The sequence below is a fragment of the Plasmodium gallinaceum genome (assembly GCF_900005855.1).
Source record: "Plasmodium gallinaceum strain 8A genome assembly, contig: PGAL8A_v1_71, whole genome shotgun sequence".
Classification (NCBI taxonomy): domain Eukaryota; phylum Apicomplexa; class Aconoidasida; order Haemosporida; family Plasmodiidae; genus Plasmodium; species Plasmodium gallinaceum.
Window position 1 is genome coordinate 41,502 of NW_021628232.1, and position 16,958 is coordinate 58,459.

General features: G+C 17.4%; 2 protein-coding genes across 2 annotated transcripts, besides 4 other annotated features; both read left to right on the forward strand.

The window, feature by feature from the left end:
* Positions 1–3,571: 3,571 nt before the first annotated feature.
* On the forward strand, positions 3,572–4,260 carry PGAL8A_00188200 (conserved Plasmodium protein, unknown function; the record flags this gene model as incomplete). The annotated part of the gene is made up of 2 exons (XM_028670565.1): positions 3,572–3,646; positions 3,772–4,260. 2 exons carry the CDS (start codon positions 3,572–3,574, stop codon positions 4,258–4,260), a joined length of 564 nt encoding a protein of 187 aa, XP_028527305.1.
* Positions 4,261–6,625: 2,365 nt separating this feature from the next.
* Positions 6,626–7,201: a repeat region.
* Positions 7,202–8,783: 1,582 nt separating this feature from the next.
* Positions 8,784–9,327: a repeat region.
* Positions 9,328–10,778: 1,451 nt separating this feature from the next.
* PGAL8A_00188300 (fam-g protein) lies at positions 10,779–11,696 on the forward strand (the record flags this gene model as incomplete). Its single annotated transcript, XM_028670567.1, has 2 exons — positions 10,779–10,853; positions 10,983–11,696. The coding sequence occupies 2 exons, from the start codon at positions 10,779–10,781 to the stop codon at positions 11,694–11,696; spliced, it is 789 nt and encodes a 262-aa protein (XP_028527306.1).
* Positions 11,697–12,639: 943 nt separating this feature from the next.
* Positions 12,640–13,040: a repeat region.
* Positions 13,041–13,588: 548 nt separating this feature from the next.
* Positions 13,589–14,003: a repeat region.
* Between the last annotated feature and the right edge of the window lie 2,955 nt (positions 14,004–16,958).

Genomic DNA, 16,958 nt, shown 5'->3' on the forward strand with positions numbered 1-16,958 from the left:
AGTCAAAATTATTGTAGAGTATTTATAAAAATTAAAATAAAGGCTTAATTTTTTTTTTTCATTGATGCTATACATTCGTTTATATTTATATTTTAATTTTAATTTTTTATTTTTTGTTAAGAGTGATTCATGTTAAATAAAAATATAAATTTTCTTTTTATTTTTAAATGAATTTCAATTATTATTATTTTTATGAGAATTTATTTTTTTTATGTGGCAATATAAATTAATAGACAAAAAAAATATTTTATGTGTTATTAAAGGATTTTATAACATGAATATAAGTTTTAATAAAAATAAAGTATTTGGTTAAATTGGATAAATGAGTCTTATAAAGTAAGTATATGTTATATATAGTTAAAATATTAACATATTTTTATTTAAATAATTATAAATATTATATGAAATAAAACTATTTGTTGCATGTTATGTAAATCAATTATAAGTTTATTTATAACAAAAATATATTTATAATAAGCAAAATTACTTTAAATCATTTTATGCCATTCATTTTTCTACAAAAAATTTTATAAAGTTCTTTAAATAAACAATTAGCAAATTAACCATTGAATCCTTTTTAGATATTTTATGGCTTAATTCATTAATATGCAATATATGTGCAAATATATCTTATTTTTACATTAATATTCTTAAGATCCTTTAAAATGTTAGTAATCCTTAATTATTGATGCATATATATATATATATATATATTAGTGAAAAATTATAAAAATAAATATTTATGTTTAGCAAAATTTTTTATTAAACTTTTTATTTGTATATAGTTACTATAAAAAAAAAAAAAAAAATGAAAATCTCATTATATTATAAATTATAATAAGGGTAAATTAAAAAATTACTAAAAGCGTTGTATTGTATTTAAACTTAAGTACCCAAGAATTTTACCTATATTTTTTTAGTATATTTATTCAAGTTTATTTTATATGATGAATTTTTTTCTTTAGTTGCATTTTTTTTTTCATAACTTAAAGTGAATTGTTAATTATATTGGTATATTTAAAAGAAAAAAAATACTGTAATATTTTACTAAAGTTATTTTTTTTATGTTGTGTTAAATGTTCATTTTATATCCCTTTAATATTATATATTCAAGTATGTATAATTGTGATAATTAAAAAATTAAACTTAATCTCTGAATTTACTATATAAATGTTGATTTGTCATTTTAATGAGTTAATATATATTTTATGATAAAATGGAGTAAAAAAAGAAAATAACAAAATTCAAATTTATATTTGTAATAAAATGTTATTTATAATTTATGTTCTAAATTTTAAGTTTGACTTTAATCTTTTCATGGAAATATTTGTATTTTTTATTAATTAAAAATGATGAAAATCAAAAGCCCATTGAAAAGATATATTCTTTTAATTAATTACTTATATAATTATACACAAATTGTTAATCTGTTATACAACATGCAAAAAAATACTTCGTATACATTCATTTAAAAAATTATATATAATTATCTATTTACATTAAGTAAAATTTATATACATATAAACTTTTTGCGATTAAATATTTTCATTTCTGAATTTTTTTAAAAAAATATTTGTTTTAATAAATTATATATCATTTTAATTAATTAATATAGGTAACTAGAAGATTACAAAAGAAATTAACGTTATATCTAAGATAAGAAAAAATATTTTTAAATAATAATTCAATTTATTTTTTTTCATTTTTTATTTATATTGAGAGAGTAAAAAAAAAAAAGAAAATTATAATAATTATTAATATTAAAATAACATCGATGTTATAACGCTGTTATATATTACTGTTATATGTTCAAGGAGTGATAATAAATATTCATAGTATTTTCATACGTATAATTGAATAAAAATTTTCATGTTACTAAAAAGTATTTATTATGTATGATCATTTCTCGTATATATATTTTTCCTTTTCTAATAGAAGAAAATATTATTTTTTATTTATTCTTTTATAATAAATATAACAAGAATACTATAATTTTTTTTTTATTAACTTCTTTCTTTTTTTTTATTATAATTATACGAATAGATTATTAGAAACAATATATTTTTAATTAGATTTACTATTAATTATATGTCATTATATATATATATGTATATATTATACTTTTATTACTATTATATTTTTTTTTTAAATTGCTCATATTAATTATTTATTTTTTTTTTATATTTATTATTCGTATTGCAATCATTAAGATTTAACATATAATAACTATAAATATTTTCATTCATTTATTGGAGCATTATCACTTTTTCTATATACTAATATAGAAAATTTTTCAATTTTGAAATAAAATAAAATTTTTAATCATAATTAAATATATGTAATACCTTGTAATTTCATATTATCTCTAATTTGAAATTAAAATTGCTATTACGCTTTTATCAATAAATGTACTATAAAATATATGATTTATAAATTTTTTTTTAAAATTAGAATCTTCTTTTTTTTAAAGTTATTATAAAAGCATGTATTGTAATTACATTCATTTTTATTTACATTTTGAATTTCTGTTCTTTTTTTTTATTAAGTATTTATGTATTATGTAATAAATTAATCATAAAAAAATATGTTGTTCTTATGCTTATATTTATATCATTTTTACTCTTTTATTTAATTTTTGTACTCACTTTATTATAAAATAATTACCTATTTATAAAAAGAATTTATGCATGTAAAAATTAATTTCAATTTTCTTATATGCTCTTTAGGCATCGTATTTTGTATTGTTATATAATTATGATCAAAAATAATATTTTAATTAATAATATAAAGAATAAAAAAAAAAACTCCATTTTTTTGTATCCAAAATTTATTCATAACTACGATTGAAAATCAATTGATGTTATTGCAACAATTATAATTTATGATTATTTGATTATTCTGTATTTTATTTTATTTTATTTTGCTTTGTTTTTTTCTTTTTTAGTTATTATATTAATGTTAAATAACTGCAGCTTTATGTTTCTCATTGTAATTTATAACCACTAACATTTGTAGTGTCATGAAATTTTTCTTAATATTTTTTTAATTATATCCTTTTTCTCTTAAAGAAGAATGAAGATTTTTCAAAAATATATTCTTTTCACTTAAAAGAAATTGTTAAAGAAAATTTTTAATTAATGATATTAAATATATAATGTTCATTTACATTATTTTATGAATTATATTTCATTTATGTCAATACAAAAAAATTTCATAAAATTTGAAAATTAAATTTTTTATAGCATATCTAAAATATGTTTTCACGTTTAATACTTACTATTTCTTCTTAATCATTTAAAATTTTGATTACTTAATTTTATTTTTTGAAAAACTAATATTAGTTATAATAAAAAGTATATGAAACTATATAAGAGAAATATAATAAAAAAAAGTAACAAATAAAAATTAATTTTTATTAAAAAAAATTTTTTTAAGTAGGAAAAAACAAAAAATGAACAAAAGAAATAATATTATCTACAATATCATAGAATATCCTTAAAATATTATCAATCAAAAAATTTATAAATACTTAATATACACTTACTTTCAAATTATATAAAAAGAGAAAAAAATGAATTCATTATTTTTTTTTATAAAATATTTAATGTTTGCATTTTTAATTTTGATATTGCAATATTCTAACAATGTAAGATAATAATAAAATTCTTAAATTATATCTTTTTATTATTTTATATAATTTTCTTTTTAATAAATTTTTATTGATATAAAAAAAAAATTTTTATATATGTTAAATATTTATTTCATTCTTAGAGTTTTTTCGAATCTTGGAACATTAGAAATAACTCAGAAGGAGCTTTTCGTTTAAAGACTAAAAGAACACTATCAGAAAATATACTTAAAAAGTCAAAAAGTGAATCCACAGAAAATCTATTAGATGCATACGAAAAAGAAGAAATAAATAATAAACAAGATGAAATGGAGAAAGATCTTATAAAATCAAAGGCACAGAAATCAAATTTTCATTCACATATTATACGAAAACCTTCAGAAACTAAAGTAGAGATATCAAACGAAAATAATGTTAATAAACAAAAAGTAACAAAATGTAAAGATAAATTCATTAGTACTTTCTTTTTTTCTCTTGTTTTCTTGTCCTTACCACTCTATTTGGTTTATTTAAGTCATATGGAATACTTTTTTAATTCTAAAGATCATAGTGAAATATATCATTTTCTAATGAGTCATTGTATTCTAATAATTTCATGTATTTTATGTTTACACTTGCGTAGGGTAGTATAATATCTATAACACTTTTAATGATTACACATTTGATAAAAACAAGGGGAAAAAAAAAAAAAAAAAATAATAAATGAATTTTAAACATTGATGAAATCTTAAATTCTACAGTAGATTTAAAAATAATATTTAAAAAACTTCTTATGTAATTTTTTTTTTGCAAGAAGATACCTAAGATTATTTTATTCAAATGTAAAAAAAATTATACCCTCTTTTTTTTATAAAATATGGAAAATATTCTCTATTATTTTATATCTTCATTGAAATACATTATTCTTTTTGTATATATGTGTGTTTTTTCTTATAAATAGATTTAAATTAATATTGTATAGTTAGGATTGGAGTCATATTTTTTTAAAAAATTTACATTCATTTTTATGTCCACTCTTTAATAAACTGATTGTTAGTTTTTATGCTTTTAATACATTCTTAAGAAGTATAATAAAAGACAAAAATATATTATGTATGACATTTATATGAACATATTTATATCGACATGTATTATAAAATTATTTATTAGTAAGTTTAATAATGAATTTATATTTAAAAAAAAATTAAATTTTTCTTTAATTCAATCATATATCTGTATATGATGAGAATTTTAGTATAAGCAAAAAATATTTTAACTTTAAAAAAAAAGATATAAAATCTTTCAGATATACTATTTAATAATTTTATTTTTAAGAGTTAAAAAATTACCTTTATCTAAAAGTTATTATTCAGTAATATTTTTGTTCACTAATAATAATAATAAAATATATATATATTTTTTTTTTTTTCTTAAGAAGACTATGTAATTGGTTAATAAATATGTGTTCTAAGCATTTTACATGTTGATCCACTTTAAAATGTTAAATACTTTTTATTTGCAAAGATAAAAAACATACAAAATGAAGTTATACATATTTTAGATCAGAACACATGCAAACTGAAACATTCTAGTTTTTCGAGTTTATAAAGTTAGTATCCACATTTTTTTATATCTACACTCATTTATATCTCACAAAAAGAAATAATTTTCTTTAAAGAAAAAAAATATATCCTGAAATAAAAATGCAAATAAATTATTACATAAATACTACTTGAGATAATTGAAATGCCAAAGACAATGTTTTTAATAACGTTATTCCTCTTATTTTACATAAAATATTTGTTGTCTATTATGTAAGCATCACATGTTAAATCTTATGTGCATTAAGATAATTAAACATTCAAATATTTATATTTTTTATTTTTTATAAAATTATTATGTACTATGACAAAATTAGTAAATATTACTTTGTATAACGTTTATCAAATTATTTTATCAAAATTCTTACAAAAGTGTCGAAAAGAAAAATTGATGAATTATTGAATAAAAGATGTATATAATTTATATAATTTATTTATTAATTAGCTATCCAAATACGTTTATATTATTTAAGTAGTCAAACCTGTAGAGGGTATGTGATGAAATTTTTATATATTTTATTTATTATAATATCACTTATAGGTAATTATATACTTCATATATTTTATGCTATATAATATAAAATAAATAATTTATTTATTTCATATTTAAAATCTTGTAATTATCGTTATCATAAATAAATATTAAAAAATTTCATTATATTAAAAACATACTATTGTATTTATATATTCTTTATCAATTTATTATTTACTTAAAATTTAATATTACTTATGACCATGTGTCATGTAATAATCATACGCCCAAAAAAAAAAAAATATATATATGTAATTATTTTATTTTTTTTTTTTATACATGCTATTAATTTTCTTTTTAGTATTTGCCTTTATATGTGTTTCATTATGCGCACTTTAATGTACATACTTTCTTAAATACATTATATGTACATTTACATCCCAAAAGGTAATATATATCATCTTAAAGTTTAAAATTTCATTAGATTTATTGACAATTTTGTATTTTCTCAAGAATGTATTGTCTGATTTTTTATATATTATGGTAATTCACATGAAATAATATCAATGTAATATTTTTATTTTTAACCACTGATTTTTGCTTAATTATATTTAAATTCCAATTTCCCTTTTTTATCTTATATAAATTATTCTCACATACATTTTAGTTCGATATAAAAATTTAAAAAAAATGATTATATACTACTAATTCTTAACATAGAAAAACATAATTTTTTTTATATATCATCATGTTATGTTCTATAATAAATCATTTTTGTGTTTTGTATTATTCTTTTAGAGGTTAAACCATTTCCTCAAATGGAGATTTAGTCATGTAATATGAACTTTTATAAGAACATCTATTAATACAACTTCCTTTCAATTAATATTTAATATGATTCTACATTATTCATAGTATTTCAATAATTGACTTATTAATTTCCTGTTGATTTATTAATTGGGTGTTCGATCACTTTGCTAGAGTATTGAACAAACAAATTAATAAAGAGCTTGTAAAGTTGCCTCTACGATTTTTGTATTTTTATATATATTTTTATTTGCTTTGAACGAGTGAACTTTAATTATAATCTACTTCGTTCAGCATTCTTTTATTTCAATAGGCATTTATTTACTTTAATAAAAATCCTTATTTTTATTAAAAATTTAAATACTTATTTAACATTAATTATTAATTAATTATAATAACTAGTTTATTTGTTATGAGTTATATTCAGCAATTATTTTATATTGCTGTTGAATTAACAAACATAAACAATTATTAAAAAAAACAAAAAAAATTATATAAATATTAATTACATGAAAATTTTATTGTTATATGTATAATATTTTCTTTTACAAAATTCATCATCAAAATATTTCATTTAATTCCTCCATTCCCCCAAAAAAAAAAAAATCTTTTTTTTTTTTATCTTATTTTTTTTTTTATTTTGAAAAATAGATTTTTTTTTAATCAATTTTTTTCCTAACTATTTTTACATTTTTTCTTATCAAATATTTTTTTCCTGACAATCTTTGTACTTTCTTTTTAAAAAGTACAAACAAAAAAAAAAAATCATCAATTTTTTTTTATTTTTGTGTGTGTGTGCATGACCAACTTCGTATACTTCATTTAATTAGTCCTTTTATTTTCCAAAAAGGTTAATGAAGCCTTTTATTAACCACTTAACGGTCTTTGCATTTTTTTTTTTTATCAAATTTTTTCTGACCGTCTTTGTACTTTTTTTTTAAAAAAAAAAAAAGGTACAAACAAAAAAAAATTGATCATCAATATTTTTTCTGCATATGCGTATGACCAACTTCATATTCATTATTTAATTAGTCCTTTTATTTTCCAAAAAGATTAATAAAGCCTTTTATTAACCACAAAGTCACCGAACACCCAGTTAATAAATCATTTGGTTAATACAATGCTCTATAAACAATACTATTGATCCTTTTGTATAATTATAGACGAATAAATAGAATAAAATCATTTTAGTTTGTGCATGCTAATTCGCAAGGACAACCTGATATCATAAATGTCTTCTCTAAAATTGTTATTCAAAAAGCATGTAAACAAAAAACATATGTATATACATACATGTACTTCAAGTGAGTGCACTTAAAAAGAAATAAATAAATAATAATATTTTTTTTGTGTGAGTATTTATAATTAAAAAAAAATATATATTATGATGACATTTTTTTTTATTACAAAAAAAAATTAGTTTTTTTTTTTTTTTTTGAAGGATAATGTGCAGACTACTATAGAATGTATATTTTTAATTTAAGCTAAAAGATAATATTAAGGAAATTACATTTAGTAGTGTTGCTTATATTTAAAAAAAAAATAATTAACTAATAAGTTATATTTAATGTTTAATAATAAAAATAAAAATTTTATATTAAAATTAAGTAGAGTTTACACTATATATTCATTATTAATTTATTTGTTTGACACTAGAATAGTAATTAAAAAGCCATTAATATATCAGAGCTATAAATAATTTCTTTTCCTTAGAAATATTATCCTATTTATAATAAATATAATCATTCTAATACATCATGAATTGTCATTTGTATAATTAATGTTTCTATATCTCAAATACACAAACTATTCAAATTATTTAAATATCATGTAATATCTATGTTAAATGTAAGACACTTTTATATTTTACATATTTTTACTAGTAAGAACAACTTCTACATATAATATTAAAAAAATATAAATCATAAAAAACATACTTTTATTAAATTTATGATTATTTTTTAGAGAAAAATTAGTATTAAAATATTAAAAATGATAGTACTTATACGAACCACTTTTTAATAATAATAAGTCAAAGATTCTAACAAATTAAATTTAAAAAACAAAAATTCATATTAAAAATCTGCATTAATATTTACAAAGATATCTTATAAAATTTAAACATTTAAGAAAAAAGTTATATTAGGAAGGGACAATGGTTTAATTCATTTATGCTTTTTAATAAAAGGCTTCATTAACCTTTTTGGTAATAAAAAGGATAGCTATATGAAGAATACGTAATTGGTCACGCACACAAAAAAGAAAATATATTTAATTTTTTTTAAAAGGATTTAATGAAAGAGAGAAAATTGGTAAAATAAAAATCGGGAGTAAGATTTAGTAATAATAAAAATGAGATCTTAAACCTATAAAAGATATTTAAATATAAAAGAGTTTAATTTGCATAATATTTATATTTTTTAATTTTTGAGAAAATATTTTATACTTATAATAATAAAATTTTCACGTAATTAATATTCATATAATTAATTTGCATTTTTACCAATTGCTAATGTTTGTTAATTCAACAGCAATATAGTTAAATTGTTGAACATAACTCATAACAAGGAAATGAATAATTTACATTTAATTAATAATCAACATTCAATATGGATTTAAAATTTTAATAAAAATAAGGATTTTTATTAAAGTAAATAAATGCCTATTGAAATCAAAGAATGCTGAACATAGTAGAGCAAATAATTAAGAATAACTCGCTCAAAGCATATAAAAATATATACAAATATATCAAAATCGTAGAGGAAACTCTACATGCTTCATCTTAATTTGTTTGTTCAGTACTCTATCAAAGTCACCGAATATCCAGTTAATAAATCAATACTATATAAATAAGTTACCTAAATTCTTTGGTAAGTAAAATGAAAAATAAAAAATTGCACTATAAATGTATAAAACCAAAAATAAAAAAGAAAATAAACACATCGTAATAATTATAAACACTTATCTAATAAATATATAAAGTCAAAAAAAAAAAAAAAAAAAAAAAAATTTTTCTTATATTTAATTAGAACATTATAATAATATATATTCAAAAAGTTATGTTATAATTCTGTTATATCATTTTTTATTGATAGTTTTTATATCACAATAAAAATTCTTTCTTTTGAATTTTATAAGAAAAAATCTATTATATTTAACTAAAGGTATACTTTTATATTCAGTGAATAACATTTATATTAAATTTGAAACTGATAAGTATTACTCGTAAAAAAGTAAATTAGTCAAAAAAAACAACTTTTTTAAAAAAATATTTTTTACTGTAAATATATGATTAAAAAAATAGTATTTTTTTTTTTTTTTTTTAAATTGTCATTAATTTATTTGACTTTAAATGTGCTTTTTATAAGATTTGTTATTATACTTTCTTTAAAGTAAATACCTATTTTCACTTTTTCTTTTGAATTTAAGTACTTAATAAGTTTTTTTTATTTTTTTTCAAATAGTTGAAAAAGTAATTAATTTTTAAGAAATAGTTATAAAAGAGAATAAATATGTATATATATATTGTATAAATATTCATCAATAACAAAAATTAAATAAAAAGAATTTAGATGAAAAAAAGTATATTATAAAAATAAAAAAGTTATATATAAAAGAAAAATATACATAAACAAAAATTAGTTTTATATTAAGTGAAAAATTGTGATAAATGTAGCATACTGCATGAAAAATACATGCTTATAAAAATTTTTAATTTATGGAGTTTTTTCTCTTTATTTAATGGAGATATATCTCTATAATATACGAACATTTATATTTATAAATCATAATATACCGTATTTAAAATAATTTAAAGTTCGAGATAATTCAAAAAGATTGGTAATTTAGAAAAAAAAAATTAAAAAAATCATTTAACATTAAATATATATCATTTATAATTTTTATGTGCATTAAATAAAAAATATTTAATTTTTTTACATAATTTAGATATAAGTAATATTTTAATTAAATATTTTTAAAATAAATTTATCCGATTTATTATATTTTTCATTTATTTGTAAATTAACATTCTTATCTTATTTTTTAAGGAATTAAGAATATTATTCCTATCTAAAGTAACCATAATATCATATGTAATAATAAAAAATTAGAAATTACATTTCATATATGAAAAAAATTTTCTATTTTAAAAATTTAAAAATTAATATAAGTTATAATAATATCTAAATTAATATTTGCAAATCCATAATTTAGTATTACTGAAAACTGAAACAGTTTTACATCTGAATTAACAACTTCCATTTCAGTATTATTATATAAATATATTAATATGAAAACGTTAACTTTATATTTAAAAATTACTACATTCCTTCTTTTAATTTGGATATATCTATGTTTTTATAACGTAAGTGAAAATTTTTACAAAAAATATACATATAGATATATTTTATTTCTAATTATTTTAAACATTCCATTTGATTTACTATTCTAACACAAGAATCATTCTTTCAATAAATTTTTATTTAATCCATAGTGTGATTCCTATAGAACATTGATTGACAAAAATATATTGCAAACAAAAAATGAGTTAAAACATGAAAGAGTATTAACAGAGGGTGACATAGAAGGAAAAAAGCAAACCTACGCTGAAGGATGCCAAGAAGAATATCCATTAGATAATGAAAAAAACAAATGTAAAAATCCAGTTCAATGCGAGAATCCGTGCGATCAATGGCATAATGTCATTATTCCATCATTGTGGGAGGACTTTGATAAAGAAACAAGTGAAATGGACCCTAAATTAAAAGAAAAAAAATGGAATGTTGAATGGAATCAAATTTCAGCTAAAAAAGTTAATGATCTGTCTTCAATATATAATCGACAAGATATTTCAGAAGAAGAAAAAAAAAAAAAAATTTATAGTGTTATGAAAGAACTTATCTCAGAATTTGTGAAATTTTTATACGAATGTAAGAAAGAGATGAGAAGCAATAGAACAGAATCGGAATCTAAGAAAGAGATGAGAGACAATAAAGCAGAATCAGAATGTAAGAAAGAAATCGAAGAAAATAAAACAGAATTGGAATCTATGAAAGAGATGAAAGAAAATAAAACAGAATCCGAATCTAAGAATGATATGAGAGACAATATAACAGAATTCGAAACTAAAAAAGAGATGATAGGCAATAAAACAGAAACCGAATCTAAGAATGAGCAGGGAATAAATAAAATAAAAAATAAGAAATAAAATATTTTGAAATTTCCTTTTAGTAAATTTGATAAGCATTAAGAGAATTAAAATTAATGTTTTAACAGGGAATATAGGATTATTCGTACGCAAGATCTAGTTAAAATAAAGAAAAATTAATATTTTATCTAAATTTTTGTTATAAAGATATATTTTATTTTTTAAAAAAAAAAAAAATAAAAGAGAAAAATTTTTTAGAAAGAAAAAATTTCATGAGAATATTTTTTAATTTTTAAGAATAAAATTTTTGTTAAGTGATATTAATATATTTAAAATTTTTTTTTTATTATTTAAGTATTTTTATTATTTTTAAAACAAGTGAACTTAAATTAGTGAAAATTACTTTAAAAAGCAATAAATATTTTGTACTTAAAAATTAACAATTAATGAGAATATATGTTTTTAATAAAAATACGTAATTTTTGTCCAAGTAAATTCACAATGAAACGCATTATTGAAGTTTACATGTTATATCATTAAAATTATATTTAAAATCCATTTAATTACTAGAGAAATCTCCATATTCTTTTTAATAATTTGTTTTTCATTACTCTAGAAAATTCATTGAATGATAATTTAATAAATTAAAAATATAAATTATAGATAATAAGTAAATCAGGTAGAAAATGTAGAGGATAAAATAGAAGAAAAAAAGTTGGATGCAAAATTATTACCAGCTTACCTACATGACAAAAAAAAGAAACAAAAAGGAAAAAAAAAAAAAGTCTTTATTGAGAATTATTAGAGTTAAAAATTTGTTAATAAAAAGAATTATTAACCTTTTTGAGAAAAAAATTAATAGCTGTAAGGAAAATAAATATACAAGAAAGTACTAGATAAATGAAAAATAAAAGAATCGAATAGCGTGAAAAAACTATTCAAGTTATTAAAAAATAGAAGAATACATGATAAGAAGTTTTTTCGTGGCAAATTTTTATCATTGAATTTTAAAGAGAAAATTTTATATTAACTATAATGAAATTTTCGTGTTTGTAGTATTGTATAACTTATTTCGGGTTTTGTTATTTATATATGCTAATTCGCGAGATGTGAATTTAAATTGTTAAACATTAATCATATCATTATAATTAAAATATATGTAATTTAAAACTATAATTAATAAAGATTTGAATTTTTAATAAAAATAGGGATTTTTATTAAAATAATTAAATGCCTCTTAAAAACAATAAATGCTTAATAAAGGATACCATATACATTTCAATGGTTTATAGAATTAAAAACAAATTTAAATTCATTTAAATTGTAGAAGAAACTCTACTTACTCGCTGTTAATCCTTTTTTTCAATACTCTAGCAATATAATGAATAGGAAATTAATAAATCATTAATTACATTTATTTTACTTATATTATGATTTATATTTAACAATTCAAATTTATTACTCTCAAATTAACTAGCATAAATAATTGATAAAATTCAAATTAAATTACGTCAGTACTTCAAAACACAAAAATTATATTATTTTTAATATAAAATTTTCTTATTAAAATTTAAATAAATGTACACTACAATAAGCTTTTTTAGTCAATAACTTTTTCATCTATTTTTAGACCACTAAATTCCTTTTAAAAAAAGTAAAAATTTATTTTTTTGTGTATTTAAATTACAAAAATAAAAAAAACATTAACTAATTTTTTTCTTTTTTTTTTACTTAACTATTGCATGTTCGTTAATAAAATGTATTATTTACTTTTTTGAAAATAAACGATAATAGTTGTCTTGAAATATATTGTTACACATGCAAATTCTAAATGCAAAAAAGAAAATTAAAAAATAATTGTTAATTACGTTATATTCTTTTTCAAATTTTTAAATACAAAAAAAAAAATACATTTACTTCTTTTTTGAAATGATTAATTTTTAAGTTGAAATATTTATTTATTTCTTATTAAATAACATTGCTAGAGTATTGAGAAATCATATTAATAAAGAGAAGATAGAATTTTCTCTACTAATTTAATGAATTTATGTTATGTTTTTATCTTATAAACCAGTAAACTGCTTTATATATATAGTCTTTTTAAATGAACATTTATTGTTTTTAAGAGGCAATTATTTACATTAATAAAAATACTAAATTTTTATTAAAAATTTAAAACCTTATTGATTATAGATATTAATTATATATATTTTATTTATAATGTTATGAGTAAGGTTTAACAGTTAAAATCCATTTTTCCAAAAATAACAAATATAACTAAGTAGTAGAATACGAAATAAAATACGAAATATTACTAACACGAAATTTTTATTATCATTGTTATAAAATTTTCTTACATAAATTTAAAACATAGTATACTTCAAGAAACTTTTTAGTTAACAACTCTTCTTTTCAATTTTTAATTCATTAAATCATTTGAAAAAATAAAAATATATTTTTTTATGTATTTTAAATTTACCATAAAGAAAAAAAAAAAAAATTAATAATTAATTTTTTTTTTTTTTTACTATCGCTTACATAACTATTTATTTTCCATACAGAAACTATTTCTTATTCTCAAAAAGTCTTATAATACGTTTTATTATCCAAATATAGAAGAAATAATTGTTGTCACGAAGATTCTTGAAGTATATTTGGTTTAAATATATATAATAAAATTTTAGTGTTTTGTATTATTTGTATAATTTATTTTTTTAATTATTTATGTTTATTAATTCGAGAGAAATGAATTTGAATTGCTAAATGTTAATTATAACATTTTAGATAAAATACACGCAATTTAAAACTAAAACAATGATTTTAATTTTTTATAAAAACATGGATTTTTATTAAAATAATTAAATAACTCTTAAAAACAATAAATGCTCAATGAGGGAGACCATATACATTTCGGTTTATTGTATTAAAAACAAATTTAAATTCATTCAATTGGTAAAGGAAACTCTACATGCTCTTTATTAATTTGTTTGTTCAGTACTCTAGCAAAGTCACCGAATACCCAGTTAATAAATCAATACCATAGATCCTTTAATTTAATAAGCAAATGTTTCACAAGTAGTAACTATTGAAAATAATTTTTTTTATATTGTACTCTATTTCCGCTGAATGTCACTAAGTTTTCTTGGCGTATAGTGAACATATTTAGCTTTACCTATATTGTTTATATTAGTTAATACATTGCTCTATAATAAATAATATTGACCTTTATTGCATAATATTTAGACGAACAAATAGAATAAAAACATTTTATTTTTTTCATGCTAATTCGCAAGGACAACATGATATCATAAATATCTTCTCTAAAATAATTATTCAAAAAGCATATAAACAAAAAAAATATGTATATACATACTTGCACTTAAAGTGAGTGCACTTAAAAAAAAATAAATAAATAATAATATTTTTTTTGTGTGAGTATTTACAATTAAAAAATAATATATATTATGATAATATATTTTTTATTACAAAAAAAAAATAGTTTTTTTTTCTTTTTTTATTTTGAAGGATAATGTGCAGACTACTATAGAATGTATATTTTTATTTAAGGTAAAGTGTAAAATTAAGGCAATTACATTTTAGAGTGTTGCTTATGTTAAAAAAAAAATAATTAACTAATAAGTCATATTTAATGTTTATTAATAAAAATAAAAAATTTATATTAAAATTAAGTAGAGTTTACACTACATTTTCCTTATTAATTTATTTGTTTAACACGAGAAAAATATTTTAACAGCCATTAATAAATCAGAGCTATAAATAATTCCTTTTCCTTAGGAATATTATCTTATTTATAATAATTATAATAATTTTAATACTTCATGAACTGTTATTTGGATAATTTAAGTTTTTATATCTCTAATACACACACTATTCAAATTATTTTAAAATCATGTAATATCTATGTTAAATGTAAGACACTTATATATTTTAAATATTTTTACTAGTAAGAACAACTTCTACATAAAATATTAAAAAAATATAAATCAGAAAAATATACTTTTATTGAATTTATGATTGTTCTTTAGAGAAAAATTAGTGTTAAAATATTAAAAATGATAGTATTTATACACACCATTTTTTATTAATAATACGTCAAAGAATCTAACAAATTAAATTTAAAAAATAAAAATTTATATTAAAATTCTCCATTAATATTTACAAAGATTTCATAAAAAAATTTAACCCTTTAAGAAAAAAGTTATATTAGAAAGGAACAATTGTTGAATTTATTTATACTATATAAATGAGTTACCTAAATTTTTTGGTAAGCAAAATGAAAAATAAAAAATTGTGCTATAATTGTATAAAACCAAAAATAAAAAAGAAAATAAACACATCGTAATAACAATCAAAGTTATCAATTAATTATATAAACGCAAAAAAAAAAAAAAAAAAAAAAAAATAATTTTTTTTTATATTTAATTAGATGATTATAATAATATATATGCAAAAGGTTATTTTATAATACTGTTTCATCTTTATTTATTAATATTTTTTATATCACAATAAAAATTCATTCTTTTTAATTTTATAAGAAAAAATCTATTATGTTTAACTAAAGATATATTTTTATATTCAGTAAATAACATTTATATTAAATTTGAAACTGATAAGAATTACTCGTAAAAAAGCAAATTTATAAAAATGTATTATTAGAATGAATTAAGTAAATTTGTGAAAAAATAAAACTTTTCATAAAAAAATTTTTTACTATAAATATATGATTAAAAAAATAGTATTTTTTTTTTTTTTTTTTTTTAAATTGTAATTAACTTATTTGACTTTTAAATGTGCTTTTTATAAGATTTGTTATTATAATTTCTTTAAAGTAAATACATATTTTCACTTTTTCTTTTGAGTTTAGGTACATAATAAATTTTCTTAATTCTTTTTCCAAATAATTGAAAAAGTAATTTTTTTCAAAAATTGGTTATTAAAAAAAATAAATACAAACATATATTGTATAATCATTTATAAATAATAAAAATAATAAAAAGAAGAATTACGAGAAAAAAAAGTATATTAGAAAAATCAAAATTGTTATATTTAAAAGAAAAATATACACAAACAAAAATTAATTTTATATTAAGTGAAAAATTTTGACAAATGCAGTATACTGCATGAAAAATACATGCGTATAATAATTTTTAATTTATAGAGTTTTTTTTTCTTTTTTTGATGGAGATATATCTCTATAATATACGAAGATTTATATTTATAAATCAAAATATACCGTATATAAAATAATTTAAAGTTCGAGATAATTCAAAAAGATTGGCAATTTAAAAAAAAAAATTAAAA